Source organism: Eleutherodactylus coqui, chromosome 1 (assembly GCF_035609145.1).
Source record: "Eleutherodactylus coqui strain aEleCoq1 chromosome 1, aEleCoq1.hap1, whole genome shotgun sequence".
NCBI lineage: Eukaryota > Metazoa > Chordata > Amphibia > Anura > Eleutherodactylidae > Eleutherodactylus > Eleutherodactylus coqui.
The window spans coordinates 97,057,182-97,075,703 of NC_089837.1; the positions used below are offsets into that span (position 1 = coordinate 97,057,182).

The 18,522-nt window shown below is 45.3% G+C and overlaps 2 protein-coding genes across 2 annotated transcripts in view; one reads left to right on the forward strand and one right to left on the reverse strand.

The window, feature by feature from the left end:
- FBXO36 (F-box protein 36) overlaps nt 1-18,522 on the reverse strand; it is a 36,089-nt gene that overhangs the window by 14,328 nt on the left and 3,239 nt on the right. The window contains exons 2-3 of the mRNA XM_066598179.1: nt 13,015-13,123; nt 5,912-6,084 (exon numbers count right to left, since the gene is read on the reverse strand). Of these exons, the coding sequence (XP_066454276.1) occupies nt 5,912-6,084; nt 13,015-13,123 (282 nt within the window). The remainder of the gene's footprint in view (nt 1-5,911; nt 6,085-13,014; nt 13,124-18,522) is intronic.
- Nucleotides 12,781-18,522, forward strand: part of TRIP12 (thyroid hormone receptor interactor 12) — a 105,109-nt gene continuing 99,367 nt past the window's right edge. Inside the window, exon 1 of the mRNA XM_066598167.1 lies at nt 12,781-12,975. The gene's annotated coding sequence lies outside the window, so the exon portion shown is untranslated. The remainder of the gene's footprint in view (nt 12,976-18,522) is intronic.

An 18,522-nucleotide genomic window follows, 5' to 3' on the forward strand; every position in this document is an offset into this window, starting at 1 on the left:
CCTGCGATACTTCCGCTGTGCGTGGGACGGACAGCTTCCATTGACTGCAATGGAACTGCAATCACAGTTGATTTCCGCTCGTGGGCAGGGGAGAATCATTTAACACAGCATGTCTATGGACGGACATTGCTGCGGAATTCCCGGCAAGTGTCTGGCCGTGATTTCCAAAGCGATAATCCGTCCGTGGGCATTCAGCCATATTCTGATTTTGTGTTACTGAACTCCAAGACCGATAACATTTCTCATTTTCCACCAACAAACCCTAGGCTGCTCTCACACAGGCGCTTGACAAAACGCTGCGATTTCGATCGTGGCGTTTTGCCACGATTATACTTTTGTTTTCGGCTGGAGAAAACCTACAGCGGGTTTTAGCGCACTCCATCATTGTGATGGGTGATGAGATGCGCTACAGGCGGAAAAATAGAGCAGACAGCGCCGCTGTCCAGTGCATATTGCGAGGCCCCATTGAAATCAATGGGTGCGTAATACCCGGATTACTGTGGCGTTCAATACGCTGCGGTAATTGCGGTATAAAGTGCTTGTGGGGAGTAGCCTTGTGTTCTTGAAGAACTTGCAGTTTTCATTTGTACTATTTTAGGATATGTATGATTTTTGAAATTACTTTTTTCTCTTATTGGGAGGCAGAATGAGTACAAACCAGTTATTCTGGCATTGCTTGTAGGTTGTTTTTCCAGCATTCATCACTACGGCTCATGTCCACGAGCGTTTTTTCACCGCATAATACGCAGGGAATGGAGTCAGTTGACCCACGCACATTAGCGTGTAGATACACCTGAGAAATAGATCGCAGCATGCTCTATTTCTCTGCGTACCACGCAGCATGAGCCCTAGACTTTTGTATAGGCAGTGCATGCAAACGCTGTCCATATGCAATATATTGTGAATGGGCGGACTGCGGATGACCATGTGCATGTGATATGCGGGCACGCGCAGTACACTCGCTGCCCATACACGGCCTCTGCCAGCTCACTGCCAGCAGAGCCAGTATTTACAAACACCGATCAAAATCCCGATGCAGATTTTGGTGCAGATTTTCTCGGCAGTGTGTGACCATACCCTCACAGCCTGTATGGACTGAGGGCTCAGTCACATGGGTGCATCACCGCCCGTGTTACTGCAGGAGGAAGACGGCTGTACCTCAAGACGTCTGACTGCTTTTACGTAGCACCTCATTAATAAAGGCTTGTGGACACTATCTCCGTACGGTCAACATTTTCTTCATGGTATTAACTAGGGCACCATCTTGCTGAGGCTTTAGCGCGCCGCATGGACGTAACAAACATACTGCAGTAGTTCTGTATTGCAGTGCATTATGCCTGTCAGTGTTACACTGGCAAGGAGCCTATTACGCCTAATTGTTTCTGATACCTGGCAGACCTGAGGGGCATTGTTCGGCTCCCAGACGTCATGGCAACCCATTAGCACTATGGAATTGCTTTGCAGGAACACTGATGGGCTTCCAGAGGCAACTTGGGTAATGCAGTCCGAACACAATCTCATAAGGGGTTAAACAGCTAGGATCAGAGTAACTCAGAGCAGGATGTTAACTGTATCTACACTCACTGTGAATGGAAGAACCTAGCTGTGCTACAATAGTATGGCATGGTGCAGGGCCTACCCGCTTCCCACACCGTACTATTATGAGGTGGTGCAGGAAGGGGTTAAGGATAAAAGTTAACGTGATGATAAAGTGCTGGAATTCTCTTCCGATAGGAGTTCATCCTCGTCTCTTTAGCTAGCTTTACACAGAGCAAACGTCCTGCAAAATAATCCCATTAAAGCTCAATGAAGTCAGCCCCGCAAAGCATGAAATGTACATCAATAGCTGGTATTCAGCTACGCTGCAATGTATAATGCGCAAAATATTTTACTCAGTCTGAATGAATATTGACAACCATGCACACGGAAATTAAAGTGGAAAACTAATCTCAGAAAGCTATAAACCAGGGGTGCACCGCCTCCAGCATGGCGGCCGCACGCAGCGATGCCATGTGATGGCACAGAAAGGTATGGCAGAGAAAAGACAGATAGTAACATAGTATACAAGGCCGAAAAAGACATATGTCCATCCAGTTCAATCTATTACCCCCCAATGCTGATCCAGAAGAAGGCGAAAAACCCCAATGAGGTAAAGCCAATTTTCCCCATTTAGGCCGCGGTCAGACGAGTGTGGTTTACGCGCTGCTAAGCAACGTGTAAACCACGCTACTGACATGCAGAGAATTCTGCATGTGAACAGGCTGCCTCTAGCTCTGTGGAGCAGCCTGTTCACATGTCCGCTCAGTCAATCAGAGGCAGCAATCGGCTGTCAGTAAATGACGGCTGGGCATGGCCTCTGATTGGCCGCAGCGCTCAGCAAATAACAGGCAGCGCTTTCTGGAGGCAGGGATTTTTCAATCCCCTGGCCTCCAGAACAGAGAAGACGACTGCCTGGGCGGGAGAAACAGCTTTTATAGGTGAGTTAATCTTTTTTTATTTTTTACAGCTACCCATGATTTTCAGGGAAGGGCTTATATTTCAAACCCTTCCCCGAAAATCATTGCTGCAAACTCACTGCTTTCAATGGGACTGCAGCAGTGACAGCCCCATTGAAAGAAATGGGATACAATCACGGACTTCTGCCACAGCTGTGTCAGGGGAGCACAATGTTCTCCCTATGTTTTCAATGGGGCTAGTGCTGCTGCCGCTGGCCCCATTGCCAACAATGGGCGATATCGCAGATTCTTCTTTGCGATGCAAGGTTACAGTGAAAACACCGCAAGGATAATGGATCGCCAGTGGGTGTTCACCCTTAAGGGAAAAAAAATTCCTTCCTGATCTAGCATTTGGAATAATCCCTTAATCACCAACCCTTCTGAAATACTTAGTGACTATAACATGTAATATTGTATCGCCCAAGAATGGCATCCAGGCTCCTCGAACTCTTTTATCGAATTCGCCATCACCACGTCCTCAGGCAGAGAGTTCCACAGTCTTACTGCTGTTACAGTAAAAAAAAAACCCTCTATGTCGGTGTAGAAATCTGCTTTCCTCCAGATGTAGAGGGCGCCCCCTTGCTACAGTCCTGGGTATAAACAGATGATGGGAGACATCTCTGTATTGTCCCCTGATATATTTATACATAGTTATTAGGTCGCCCCTCCGCTGTCTTTTTATTAAGCTAAATAACCCCAATTTTGATAACCTCTCTGGGTATTGTACTCCGCCCACTCCATTTACTACTTTAGTTGCCCGCCTTTGTACCCGCTCAAGCTCTGCTATGTCCTTCTTGAGTTCTGATACGCAAACCTGTACACAGTATTCCATGTGTGGTCTGACCAGTGACTCGTAAAGAGGAAGAAAATGTTCTCATCATGCGCCCCTAGACCTCTTTTGATGCACCCCATGATCCTATTAGCCTTGGCAGCAGCTGCCTGACGCTAGTTGCTCCAATTAAGTTTACAGTTAACTAAAATCCCCAAGTCCTTTTCCATGTCAGTTCTGCCCAGTGGTTTCCTATTTAGGGCAGGCTCTCATGAATGTATATAGCAAAATCGAAAGGGGAGAGAAAAGGTGGAAATTAATGCTTTTGACACAACTTATTCTTACATACGCGCCTGTGAGCCAGGCCTTAGTATGCAATGGTGACATGTATTTCTCTGCCCAGGTGCATAACTTTACATTTAAAGGCGTTGTCCCGCGGCAGCAAGTGGGTCTATACACTTCTGTATGGCCATATTAATGCACTTTGTAATGTACATTGTGCATTAATTATGAGCCATACAGAAGTTATAAAAAGTTTTTTACTTACCTGCTCCGTTGCTGGCGTCCTCGTTCCCATGGAGCCGACTAATTTTCGCCCTCCGATGGCCAAATTAGCCGCGCTTGCGCAGTCCGGGTCTTCTGCTCTCTTCAATGGAGCCGCTCGTGCAGAATGCCGGCTCCGTGTAGCTCCGCCCCGTCACGTGCCGATTCCAGCCAATCAGGAGGCTGGAATCGGCAATGGACCGCACAGAAGAGCTGCGGTCCACGGAGGAAGAGGATCCCGGCGGCCATCTTCACCGGTAAGTATAGAAGTCACCGGAGCGCGGGGATTAAGGTAAGCGCTCCGGTAAGCTTTCTTTAGGTCCCTGCATCGGGGTTGTCTCGCGCCGAACGGGGGGGGGGGGGGGGTGAAAAAAAAACAAACCCCGTTTCGGCGCAGGACAACCCCTTTAACGTCATTTGCCACTTTTCTGCCCAATCCTGCAACTTATCCCGATCCTCTTGCAATCTCCTCGTGTCTTCTCTTGTGTTAATTACTTTACATAGGTTTGTATCTTTGCAAATATTGATCTTTCACTGTGCAATCCTTCTACCAGGTCACATGTGATTTTGCTTCTATTTAACATGCTGCAGTTTATCAGGTGTGATTTTAAAGGGATTGTCTGCCTTTTTTCTCGATAGGCCATCAGTAGTTGATGAACAGGGTCCGCCACTCGGACCACGTCAATCAGCTGATCATCTGGCCCACTGTCCAGTGCAGCGAGACGGATGTTGTCATACGTGGAGAGGGAAGGTAGTGCGGGCGCAGGGTTCACTCCCATTGAAATCAATGAGAAAGCTGTGTTGCTGTGGCACTTTCTACTTCTCTGTTGGTCAGGACGGCATATCCAGTCCTGACCAGGAGAGAAGCAGTGAGTGCTGTAGCAACATGGCCTTCTCATTGATTTTAATAGCAGTGAAGCCTGCGCCCGCAGTCCTCCCCCCCCCCCCGGCTTCTGCCTATGACAACATCCGGCTCGCTGCCCTGGACAGTGGGCCGGACGATCAGCTGATTGACGTGGTCCCGAGAGGCGGACCCTGTTCATCAACTACTGATGGCCTATCCAGAGGATAGTTCATTAGTGAAAAAAAGGGGCAGACAATCCCTTTAATGTGGTTCTGCCTCAATTTGATGCACTGCAGTTTTTGGGGTGCGATTTCCGTTTGGCTTTCACTGCACCTCAACGGCCCCATCTGAATACACCCGACTGGACGTACTGCAAGTTTGAAAATCTCAGCAAGAATATTTGCTCCATGTGGAAGGGTTTTGAAAACAATATTAACACGTATTGTACTGTAGTTTGTCGCAGAGTAGAATCCGCAGGCAAAATCAGCAACAACTCCATCATGTCTGAACATGTCCTTAAAGTGTATGCAGGCAGTGCGGTAAAAACTGCACCAGAAAAACTGTATAAAACTGCACATTTTTAGTGCTTTTCGATGCAGTTTTTACTGGAAATGCATCAAAAACATCTGCAAATCCCAGTAAAACTCCCTGCAGCTCCTATAGTGCAGTTTTGGTACAGCATAATAATAATAATAATCTTTATTTGTATAGCGCCAACTTATTCCGCAGCGCATAAATGTACCCATAATACACCCATGTAAAGCTGGCCTTATGGGGCATTTGGGGTGCAGTTAAAACTACATCCAAAACTGCATCTGAAAAACCGCAAGAGATTTGCTGCACTTTGACGCGGTTTTTAACCCTTTGCAATCCAATTTTGGATTCTGAGTTTCCTAAGGGGCTTTCTCTTTCTGCCATTATACAATGGCACCATCTGCTGACTAGAGCCAGTACTGCGGTATGGGACATGCTAGAGAGGCCCCCAACAACAGAGCGGTCAGTAATATACAGTAAGAATACCCTGCCGGACGTCTACCGATGTCAGAGATGTACAACCTTCAATCAGAATGTCTTCAGATGTCAGACAGTGGATTGGAAAGGGTTAATGTGGTTGCGGTTTATAACAGAACGATGGCAAAACCACATGCGGCTGTACAGGTGACGTTTTTAATGCAGTTTTAACCACAACCCACCCGCCCCATCTGAATACACCCTAAGAAGGCTAAAGGTTTTACCTACTCACATACATTATAGCGTTACCTTTTGAAATGTATGAGACACTTGGGAAAGCTGCGCAATGTCCTCCAAGTCCAAGAACGTCAAGATATACAACATCAATGACTCGGGAAGACGCTCCAGAAAATCGTACTGTCCAAGGCAAAGGTTAATCACATAGCTGAGGGTTTTTTCTCCAAAGATTATGCCAATTTGAGCTGAAGAGAAAAACGTAGAATTACATATATCTAACAGTAAGTGTAAAACAGAAGAATGTAAAGTGTTCTAAACATGTCAGGGCTCCTTCACAAGGGCGTTGTTTTCCCGCAGAATAGGCGCGTTTAAAAAAAAAAAAAAAAATTGCGTCTACTAGAACCAATGGTTTCCTATAGAAAAGTTCAGATGAAGACATTTTTGACGCAAAAAAACCTCGCAACTTCCAAAGATAGGACAGACGTGGCTACAATGCTGCATCTAAGGAGCGACGAAAGATAGGACCTGGCGTATCTTTGGTGCGAGCTGCACAGGAGTCTCCATAGACTCCTACGGGAGCTGCATAGCACGCACAACCGATCATGTGAATGTCAATTTCACTGCTAATTAAGCTCGGGACTTGATAGCCAGAAATCACCCGTTCACGCTATTTTTAAGCAGTTAGCCGCATTTTTTTTTTTTGCGCGCAAATTTTGTGTGCAAGCCAAACGCATGTGAATAAGCCCTAACATGGCAAGTTCTCGCATACATCAAGCGCTGGCGTTAAGATCATGGATCCTGAGAACCTGAAATTCCCCAAAGGAGAATTTCTGGAATCAAACAAGTCTGGACAGGTAAAGTTTCGGGCCGGGACAAGTTGAGACTAGTCACACTTATTTTAACTATTTTGAGGCTGTGTTTCCATGGCCTTCAGCATGCTGCCGCACCGTCTACATACAGGTTAGTGCAGGGAAGGTTTGGGTGGATGTGGGTTTTAGGCCGCCTGTCCACGGGCGAGATGTCATTGCGAGATCCGCAGCGATAAATCGCATTGAAAGCGCAGCCTGACGTCCACCAGCGGAGAATCATAGCAATTTTCCGCTCGTGTAATTAAAATCGCGGCATGTTGCGGTTTGTCGCGATTCTCCGCGGTGAGCCTATCATTAATATAGGCTCATTGCGGAGACCTTGTAGTGCTCCTCCCTCCTCCGCTGCGGCGGAATATCGCTAGCGATATTCCATCCCACCTGTGAACCGGTGCATTTTGGTCATGTCTAAAAAACGCAGCCTGCTGTATTTTCTTGTGCATTTGCACGCCAAAAGTCCCCGTAAAAGTCAGTGGGGATGAGCAAATGCACGCATAATACGTTAGACGCGTAAAACACTGTGTAATTGCGGAAATATAACACATCTTGAACTACGGCTAGGTGCATCGGTACGTATTTTTTTGCGCACACAATTCCACATGACTTGTGCGTGAAAAAGTACAGTAAAATACGACGATGCGTGCGCAACAATGCAACATTTATTCCGCAAAAACGCTGCACTCATGCGCACACAAACACACATATGCTCATACGAATCCGGGCTGAGGCTACATTCATATGAGCAAGAATGTCACACGAGTTTTCTGCATTGCGAGACTTAATTACATAAGCAATTTTTTTTTTCCTATCACAGCAACACTGCAAGGTTAAACATTTCAGCGTGTTTTATTTGTCGGCATTTCTTCGGAACGCCTTTCCTATTCTTTTCTATGGGACCTTAAAAGACGTGCATGTGAGCGCGATATGATGGTTTCCATTGAAACCAATGGGAAACACTTGCGATCCTCTGATGTGCATGAAATACGTGCCTGAGGATCGCAATTGCACAGAAGCGATGCGAGGTGCTTTTAAATTAAAAACGCCTCGCATCAGCACAAAAAAAAATGCACGCTGGCAAGTGCAATATCTTGGCCCAATATCGCGCTCGCCTGTGTGAATGCAGCCTTATGGCTTTTACCCACTAACGTTTTTTTTTTAATGCTACAATATCGCTGCATTTTTTTCAATTGGACTTTCTAATGTTAAAATTGCATCACACAAAAATTGCAAGTTTGTGCTTTTGCGATTTTTGTGCGATGCGACTTTAACATTAGAAAGTCCCATTGAAAAAAACGCAGTGATATCGCAGCGTTTAAAAAAAAGTTAGTGGGTAAAAGCCCTTACAGAGAAATACCTGTCTATTACTTCCTTCAGGGTTGCTCTGCAGCACCACCTACTGGCTTCTTCTGAGATCAGCAAAAGAGAGCCCACTACTGGTAAACATTACAGGGCAGGTGCCTTCATATTACAGCACTTCATTTTCAAATTTTTCACCCTTAAAAACATTTCGAAATCGTCTACAGATTAACTTGGTAATTCTTTCCTTAAGTTAGGGTGCGTAGACGCGGGTGATTTGGTTGCAGTTTTTACCGCAACCCAACCGCCCTGTGTGAATGCACCCTTCCAATGATATCGCTATTTTACGTTAGGGCTGGTGACAGTTTTTGTAAAAGTAGCAACAAGAAGTGCAACTATGTTAGTCAATTTTGGTTAAATAGGGGGGTTCCCAGTTCGGTATGAAGACCAATAAGCCAGAGTGGAAAGCAGCTGCAAAGCGCGCCTCTCTCCGGTACTGCGACTCATGCTACGACTTCAATACTTTCCTATGTGAAAAAAAAAAAGAAATTTAGGCTGGGTTCCCACGGGACGGAAATCCCGCGGCTTGGCTGCACCGAAAAGCCACAAGATTTCCACGGGAGAGCCTTAGCTTCAAAACGCGCTGCATTTTGCCGCAGGTGTTGGAGCGGTTCGGCCGCAGGTATTCCGTTGCAGCTTTCTCTCCCCATAGAGACGAGTAAGGCCGCAATGGTAAAAAAAATTTGACATGCTGTGGCTGTCAATTCCACGCCGCATCGCCAGTTCCGCACGGCTTTGTTGCTACGGATTGGCCGCCCTGTGTGGATGAGATTTTTGCAAACTCTCGTACACATGGCTGGCTAATCCCGGGATAAGGAGCCACGGGCGGACTTACCGCACAGAATTTCTGCTGCGAATCCGTCCCGTGTGAACCCAGCCTTAGGGTGCCTACACACGTTGCTGATTTGCTGCTGATTTTGGTGCGGATCTCAGCAGATTTCCCCCTTCTAACTGAAGGAGTGAGGTCTGCAACAAAATCTGAAGCAAATCAGCTACGTGTGAACGCATCCTTATGAAAGGCTGTCACAACAAATCTGACTATGGCACATCTTATGGTAGAAGGTACTTCTCAAATTTGGACGTACATGGATATTCGGGTGATAAGACATGCCAAGCAGTTTAGCTCGTGGTTGGTTTCTCCGAACTTAGTCAATTAACCCTTGAAGCTCTAATCAATGTAGACTCAGGTGACCAATCAACTGGGGACTATGGCAGATGTCAGCATTGTGGCATTTAACAATGGCCATGAGATGTGACTTCACAATAGACAGCAACATAATCAAAGGGAGAAAAAAATAATGATAGGAAATGCAGAGGACCAGCTGTGGGGCACGGTGTGAAGTTTGTAATATATATCTGTAATTTCAGCCCAAATTCCAAGCTCTTTCCTTCCTATCGACGGTTACAATCGTGGATCCAAGGTACTCTGCATGCATTATCACACGGTAGCGCTGGCTTCTCTATAATGGACCTGGGCTACCTGTATATTGTCCATCATGATGCTAGGGCTCACAGGAAGCAGAGAGAACTCTGTCCGTTAGTTAACAGTATCCACACTTCTGAGCCCTTAGCAGGATGTATGTGAAAAACCAAATGTCAGAACTACCTCTGACTTTAGGATCTGACACGGTCAGAATTTTTTGTGATGGTTGAAAAGTCGCTTGCAACCTTTTGTCTTCATAGGAAAACATTGAAATCTCAGCGCAAATCACTAAATCAGCACAGGTCCCCCTTTTCCTTCCTGCAGTACCTTGTGGTGCGCAGACACTGGCCGTCCACATGGCAGGCAGAGATGTATGCAGCACAGCATAGACAAGGATTAGGGCCCATTTACACGGGTAGATATCTGCCTGTAATGAGCGACAACTAATGAAATAGAGTGCAATCATCATGAGCATACGTACGTCTAACACACACCCATTGATTTATTGGGCTACTCAGTAGCATGCCCTATTTTGGTGCATATTACGCAGTAAATGCACGTGTTACATGTAATACGCAGACTACATATGCCCGTGTAAGCGAGCCCTAAGGCCATGTTCAGGTCTATGTTGTGGTTTTAATTTATAACGAAAAACCACAATATAGCGGCAGAATAGTAGCCCAACAGGCAACACCAGCGGCTGACAGATCCCACTGACAAACCGAAAGGTCTGTTGGGTTCCAACAAGGTGTCTGACGGAAAGCTAATGCTGCATGAGTCCCTTCAGGGGAACCTGTTATCACCTACAAACACCATAAACTAAGGATGCCTTTACATGGAACGATTTATCATTCGCATGAGAGAACGATGACACTTAGCTCGTGCTGCTTGTCTATACAGGCAGGTAAATCACTTGATCACAAATCGTTCAGATGAATGATTAGCGAACGATGATCTTCATGCTTGCATGAAATGAACAATATGGGTGAATGCACATGGGTGGAAATTCCGCAGCGGGATATCCCGCAGAATTTCCGCCCGTGCACGCTGCAGACGGCTGTGATTTGATTAACCCCTTCATGACATGGCCTATTTTGGGCTTCAGGACGCAACAATTTTTGGCGGATTTTCTTCTCCATTTATCAAAAGCCATAACTTTTTTTTATTTTTCCGTCGACGCGGCCGTGTAAGGGCTTGTTTTTTGCGTGGCGAACTGTATTTTTTATCGGCGTCATTTTTGGGTGCATTAACTATATTGTAAAACTTTTATATTTTTTTTATGATAGCAGGGAGAGAAAATGCATCAATTCTGATTTTTTTATATTTTTTTTACAGCGTTAATCATGCAGCATAAATGAGAAATTCCATTTTTTCTGCAGACCGGTACGGTTACGATACCAAAATTCTTACATTTTTTTTAGGTTTTTCCACTTTTCTGCAATAAAAACCCTTTTTTTGGGAAAAAGTTTTTTTCTAAATCGCTGCATTCAAAGTCCTGTAACTTTTTAATTTTTTGATGTACGGAGCTCTGTGAGGGCTTATTTTTTGTGAGACGAGCTGTAGTTTTTATTGGTACCATTTTTGGGTACATACGGTTTTTTTGATCACTTTAATTGCTTTTTTATTTAGGCAAAATGCTAAAAATTAGCATTTTGCCTCAGTTTTTTAGCGTTTTTTAAAACGCTTTTTTCTGTGCACAGTCAAAAGCATGTGCAGCTTATTGTAAGCGTCGTTACGGACGCGACAATACCAAATATGTGCGGTTTTATTTATTTTTTTACCATTTTTTATGCTAATCTGAGAAAAAGCATAAAAATTGGGTTTTTTACTCTTTTTTTACATTTTTTTAATTCGTTTTTTAATCTTAATTTTTTTTTACAACATTTTACAACATGTGAGGGAGACTTTGACCACAGCCCTGATGATCGCAGTAATAAGGCATGGCAGAGCTACTGCTCTGCCATGCCTTGTCGCTTATACAGCGATCTCAGACACTGGTAACACAGGACACCAGTGTCTAGCATCCTGTTACCATGGCGACAGGCCGGGCTCTCGCGATAACTTCGCGAGTCGGCCGAAGACATAGAGGGAGTGCGCTCCCTCTGTGAACTCTTTCCCTGCCGCGATCTACTTATGTGATCCCGCGCTATCCCCAGGACGTAAGTTTACGCCCTGGAGTGGGAATGGGTTAAAACAAATCGCAGCATGTCCTATTTCTGTGCGAGCCTCGTAGGGGCCCTACAGGACAGGGGTCGGGAGTCTAGGGATGCGGTTTTTATACTTCCCTGGCTCCCCATTCCCTCACTGTCAGCCCTGTAAGTCAGCAGTTAGTCCTTGCATTGGACTCATCTCTGCAGGTAGCGGGCGCTCACCCATAGAGAACAGTGTGTATGTGCCCACACTGACTGCAGAGACCAGTCCAAACACAGACTGAGTGACAGCTCCCAGGGCTGACAGTCAGGAAACAGGGAGCCAGGGAAGTATAAAAAGCACATTCCTAGACGATGTCTTGTAGGGCCATAAGCTTAGTTTATGGTGTTTATAGGTAATGACAGGCAGAGGCGTAACTAGCAGCTCTTGGGTCCCAATTCAAAATCTGTAACAGGGCCCCCTACCTACCATGTATGCCCCCTAAGATTCTAGGACCTGGTAGCGACTGCTACCTTTGCACCCCCTACAGCTACACCCCTGATGATATATTCCCTTTAAAGAGGTTTTTCCTCCAAAATCAATTATCACTTATCCACAGTATAGGTCATAAATGATTAATTGCGGCGAGTCTGCTGATACCCCCAGCACCCTGAGTCTTCCAGTGAACAGAGCTGTGGTGCGCATGTGTGACCAGCACTACCTTCACTTCTATGAGGCTGATGGAGCTAGCAGAGTACTGCTGCGCCATTCACCTGATAGACTTGGGGTGCACGGCCATTCTTGTGATCCCTGAGTGGTGTGACCCATAAAATACGTTGTTATCTATATATAGATATCTATATATAGCCATATATATGTATAGATATATATTTATACACACTGTCCTGGAAGTATGTCATGAAGCTCCTGTGACAACTCCCGTAATGCCTCCTAGTAATAATAAGGGCCACTGTTTATTTGTACAACAGAGGAGAGGAGGTATTTCTGGCAAAGCTCCCATGAAAATAGGTTTTGTGTGATTTTGTCGATATGAGCATGGAGTCGGACAGAGTGCTTTTCATTCTGAGGGTTTGCTGTTAGACGATGGAGGTGGAGCCGAGTGTGGGAGGAACCAGAGGGAGTTTAGGCTGAAAAAAAGAATCAAGGAAGTTGGTTCTACTACTTCCATGCAAGCGGAATCTGAATCAGAGACAGTGAGCTGCACATAAGCCATTTTAGGAAATCGAATCTAGAGATTGCAAGGGAAGAAAGCATTTCACAAGGCTGGGTGTGAAAGAGGAAACCAGGAGCTACATTGTATCACAAGCATCAGAGCTGCTGACAAGTTTCTCCAGCAGAAGGTATGTGCCTGGTTACTCATTGTCTCCGTGCCCACTTACCATGCAGTGTTGAGTCATCCACAAAGTCCTCATGAGACTCCCTAAGTTCTCCTGGTCTTGCTTCCCGAAACTCACTTCTGAGGGAGATTTTCCACCAGCGGATAATAACCTTGTAGGTAGAAGGAGACAAGTATAGATATGTTACTTCTAGAGCTACATAATAGAAGCCAACCTGCTACTATATATGGGGTGAGAGGTTCCCTGTACAGTATAGGGTCTACGAGCAGACCCCAAACATTCCCATATGGCTGCGTTATGTTGGTACTTTATGGGGTATGAGACTTTCATGGTATATCCATGGCCTAGTCTGATAGATGTGGGTCTCATCTCTGGGACTCAAATTAGGCCGGTCGTACGCGACCACATTTGAACTGCCGATTCCACAATTGCCGTCCGCGAGGACTTTCCACAGTAAAACGCATGCATTTTCAAATTTGCCTTCACACTCACAGGCACAAATTGCATATTCCGCAAGCGGAAGAAAATTTGGGGCATGCTCTAATTTACTGCGGAATATGCGCAGACAGATGTCGTCCGATCCGCAGCCCAAACACAATTAACATTGCGTATGGGCTGTAGGTACCCGCATCATTGCTAAGAATGGCGCAGGAAGTACAAACAAAAAAGAAACTGTACTTCGAGTAACCGCCTGTAAACTTCTGTGGTCATCCGCAATACAGTAAAGTGCCGTACACAGGGTCACCGGCCAGGCTCACAGCCAAAATCCGCATGCGGAATCCGACCCGCCCATGTGATTCCAGCCTAAGGCTGCATAATTGTATTGCGTATAAAGGCATACTCACGCAGGTGATCATGCGCAGTATACTTTTTTTGTTTAGATTTCCCGCACTGTCGCTTAACAATGATGCGGGTACCCGCTACGGGTATATCCATGACCATAGAGCACAACTGTATGTTGCAGATATCTGCGGTAAAATAGTGCATACTGCGTGCTATTTTACGCAAGCGGATTAGGCAGTTCCGACCTGTTAATGTGAGCGGAATCGTGTAATCCAATGTATTTGATTGAATGGCGTATTCCTGTGGATCATACGATCGCAGAATCCGCAATTCAAATCCTCTATTATGCGTGGAACTCGAATGAGGGGAACGGATTCTACAGAAGGGATGTGAGGCGTTTTTCCTGAAAATCGCCTGACATCTGCGGGTAAAACGCATGTTGCTGAACGAGAAATTGGGCTGAGTTCCTTGGCCCGATATGGTGCTCACCCATGTGTAGGCAGCCTCAGGGTATATTCACATGGACAAATTCCATATACAAGTTCCATCCGATAGCGATATGGACGGAACACGCCCATGAAAATAACAAATTGAAGAATCGCCACGTCTCCTATTTTTGAGTATTTCCTCGCAAGGAATCACCTATTATTTCATGTGGTATCTTTAAAAAAAATTGCATCACACTTGCGTGCCGTGTAATCTGCGAGTGCGATGTGATTTTACAATTCAAACTATTGAAAGTACTTGTGATTTTTTTTTTTTTGCACGCGTGAAAATCGCAAGTACATAGACGCAATGCGTTCTTTAAGCAAAAATGCATCAAGCTCGCACCCAGAATCAAAAGTATAAGAGTGCAATATGAGTCCGAGCTTCTGAGACCGATAACGCGCTTGCCTGTGCGAATATACTCTATTTGCACATGGAATTACGCAATACACCGAAAATAGAACCCGCTGATTTCATTGGGTTCGTTCAGAAGCATGTACTTTGTGTGTACTTCCTCCCCTGTCTGCTGATGATAAAGTTCGACCCACTGCGCTGGACGGATGATCAGCTGATGGACAGGGTCTTGAGTGGTGTAACTACAGTTGAAACGAGCCCGGACGACCCCTTTAAGCAGGCATAAAAATGATTGTTTGTCAGCAGTATATCTCCTTGTATGAACAGGGATGTGCTGCCAACAATAACGTAATCTGCTTTGTATAAACTAGGGCAGAAATAATGGTTCATACAAAGGGACGCACAACAATGGAGGCATGCAAAACTAAGGTTGGCCCTTAGGCGGAGAATGATTTGCGGTGCAATCTATATTTTCAGGTGCTAATCATGAGTTTAAAAAGTATTACATTATTTTCCCGAAGTAATCTCTCAAATTGTAAGCAAGAGGTGAGAGTGATGCTCCGTCTACACCTAACGAGAACCTCCCGATTCTCGTTTGCCCCGGCGAGCATGCTCGTGACGCCATCACCAGCTCGTCCATGCCTGTTTAGACAGGCAGATCATTGATGGGAATCGTGAACTTCTCATACAGTGTTTCACATTCTTAAGGGAAGCACTGAACAATTAGTGTTTAAACATAGCGAGAAGCCAACGAGCCGACGAGGATTTTTATGCCGGCTGAAACTGAACAACGAACGAGAAGCACACGATTCTCGCTTAGTCGTTGGTTCGGGTTTAAACTGAATAATCATTCACTTTCGTTCTTTTGGAATGATTATCGTTCCAAAAATCGTTCAGTCTAGACGCACCTTAATGAGGGCTATTAAGAAAACTCCATGTAAACTTAATTTGAGTATATAAAAAGCGCAAAAAAAGCTCAGTTTCCAAAAACATTTAACTGCCTATAGCCAAGGTGGCAGGACAGGCAAAAATACCGCAATATCTTGCCTAAGCAGACTGAAACAGAACGACAGTCGTCTATAGCAGATCATCTTTCATTTGGTAATCTACGCTTGAAAAATTCGCTCTGGAGTGTGATTGGCTGCTGCAAGCGACACCTATACGTTTGGTCAGCACTAGTTTTTATACAAGAGACCCATTGTACTGCTCAATGCAAATCAATGGGCAAGATCTCATGGACTAAAACTGCACAAAAGCTCCTGCCAAGTGTGGGAGAAATCATGTGAGACCTCCACCCCGTCAGAAAACTGGGGATTTTTTTTTTTTTTGTGGTTTTGCAATTTTTTTTCTTCTGTTGCAAAATTTTTGGAAACAACATGCATTCATCAGATGTCCAGGGGAATTTTTTTCTGCAGTTTCAGAAAAGAACACATAAGGCCTCTTTCACACGGTGATATCGGCGCTACAAAATCGCATCTGTGTTTCCGCGATTTTGTAGCATCTTTTATGTGTTTTTCTTGTGAAAAATCATGCATCGCTTCGCTGCTCCCAGCGGGATTTATGAATTGGCCAATCAATGCCGCGGCTTAGCCAATTCATAAATCCCACCTCCACAACGTGGTTGGTTCTTCAAACTCTGCTCAGCCAATCAATGCAGAGCTGGATGAACCAATAACAGCCCTGGCAGGTTCATCACAGGGAATCGCATCTCACGAAAATCGCTAGTTCGCGGGATGTGGTAAAAAGGAGGCTCCATTGGGAAGCGTACTATAAAACATCACAAATCACGGCTGTATAGAGCATGCCACATCGCATCAGACAAAACATCACTAATGTGAAGGAACCCGTAGGAAAGCATGGGCTTCACATATATGCGATTTATAGCGCTGTCGCATATTATAGTCTGTACAAGATTCAGGTTGTACAGAGCCATATTAGGGCACCCATAGAAGTGTACGGGGCCGTACTGTTCCTCCATTCTCATATGGAAACATATTTTCTCTGCCGGATGCACGCGTGACAAAATTGTGGCAAGTTGGATAGATATTGTATTCCGGTGGGTACATGATATCACCCCTGCGAGCAGATATCACATGCAGGGTCTTGTTTACTTCTCTCTACTAGGCCGGAGACTGGGAATATGCAAGGGGGGTGAGGAATGCATTTTAAGGTGAATATTTTACCCTTTATTATTTTCAAGGGGTTTTTCAACCTTTAAACAGGAGCATACAAGAGCACTGAAGCCAGCTATTGTCCGCAGTGCTCATGTGAGTGATGGACGTGACGTCATTGCCTCCTGCATGAGCGAGGACGGGAGTGGATCAGGTCGGTGGCGCTGGATTGGAGGCACACAGGATATTTTATATTCCATTCCCAATCCTGGGGCAAGTGCTTTTAAAAGTCGGAAAACCCCTTTAGGGTACTTCATATATAGGGGATTTTGGTACAGATCCGCATCATTTTGTGCATCTTTTTAGGGGTATTCTTCTGTGTATCTGCACCACATTTCACCCTTTCAATTAAAGGGGTGAAGAATGCTGCAGATCGGTGCTGAAATCTGCACCAATGTATTTTGGTGCACATTTTCCGTTACGGAAAATCTGCCCCATCCCCCCCCCCCCCCCTCAGGGGCAAAGCAACCTGTGTAACAAAATGCAGTATTATGCCTGCAATTGCGTATTTACTGTGTTTTTTACACATCCCATTCATTTCAATGGGCGCTTTTAGCGTGATATACGTGCTAAAATGCTGAAAATAGAACCTGCTGCATGTAATTGTGAGAGGCACAATTGAAAGTCAACGTGAGATTGGTACTGCTTGCATAATTTTGTGGTAGCATACGCTCGTGTGAGAGAGCCCTGAGGCCCGGGTCACAGGAGTGTATCGGTGCAGCATATTCTGCGTGTGTACCAATCTACCATAGGAGCCCATATTGCCGCTAACACGACTTTTGCGAAATATGTGTGCAAGAAAAATTGCAGCATATCCTATCTTGGCGCATATTACGCGAGCATACACACCAAGATAGTACATGGCGATGAACAGCACGCAGCCAGTGTGCAATGACATTTCGTATTCACTGCATGCCGCGTGCCTATATCTTACAGCCTGCACGCCGCAACATACGCTCATGTGAGCCCGGCCTAACTCTCAGAGCTGACCAAATACTGCCCTCTGGATGAGACCTCCACGACGGTTCATGTGCCCCATGCTGCACCCCCCGGCACGTTACTGATACCGCCTCAGGCCTGCCATATTGGCATTTTACAGTTCTGCTTTATGCGCTGTATACAGCTTAAGGCCGGCGGCACACGGGTGTATTTACGTGTGCAATAAGCAGAGGACAGAACCCATAATTCACATTTACATATTTTTACTGTGCAAAAAATCATACAACATGTTCCGTTTTTCTGCATATTTGCGCACCAAAGGTCCCCATAGAAGTCAATGGGGGGAGGGAACTAGGGTGCAAATGTGCGTGCAATATGCAAGGCGATGCACAAAACACTTTGAGGGTACAAAAAGTACAGTAAAATACTCTGATGTGTGCGCAAAAAAATCATAGTTCATTCCGCAAATAAACAGCGCTCATGTGCGTGCAAATATGCATCCGCCCGTGTGAAGCCAACCTAATGTACATCACTCCGCTGTATTCAGACGCTGCAGCTGAACTGCCGTTAAGAATAGCAATGAAAACGCATCCAAAAAAATTGCACGCAGTTTTCACGTAATCTGCAGCAGGTATTAATATGATAAAAAACCACAGTTGCATAAAATAACTGCTGCAAGAACATCACAAATACGTAGCGCAGATGTGAACAGGGGCGGAGCTGGAGAGCTGTGGAAAAACACTAAGAAAAAATATAAACGCACCGCCTGCTGCGATACCAAAAAATACTCCTACCTACTGAAAAAACATACAAAAAC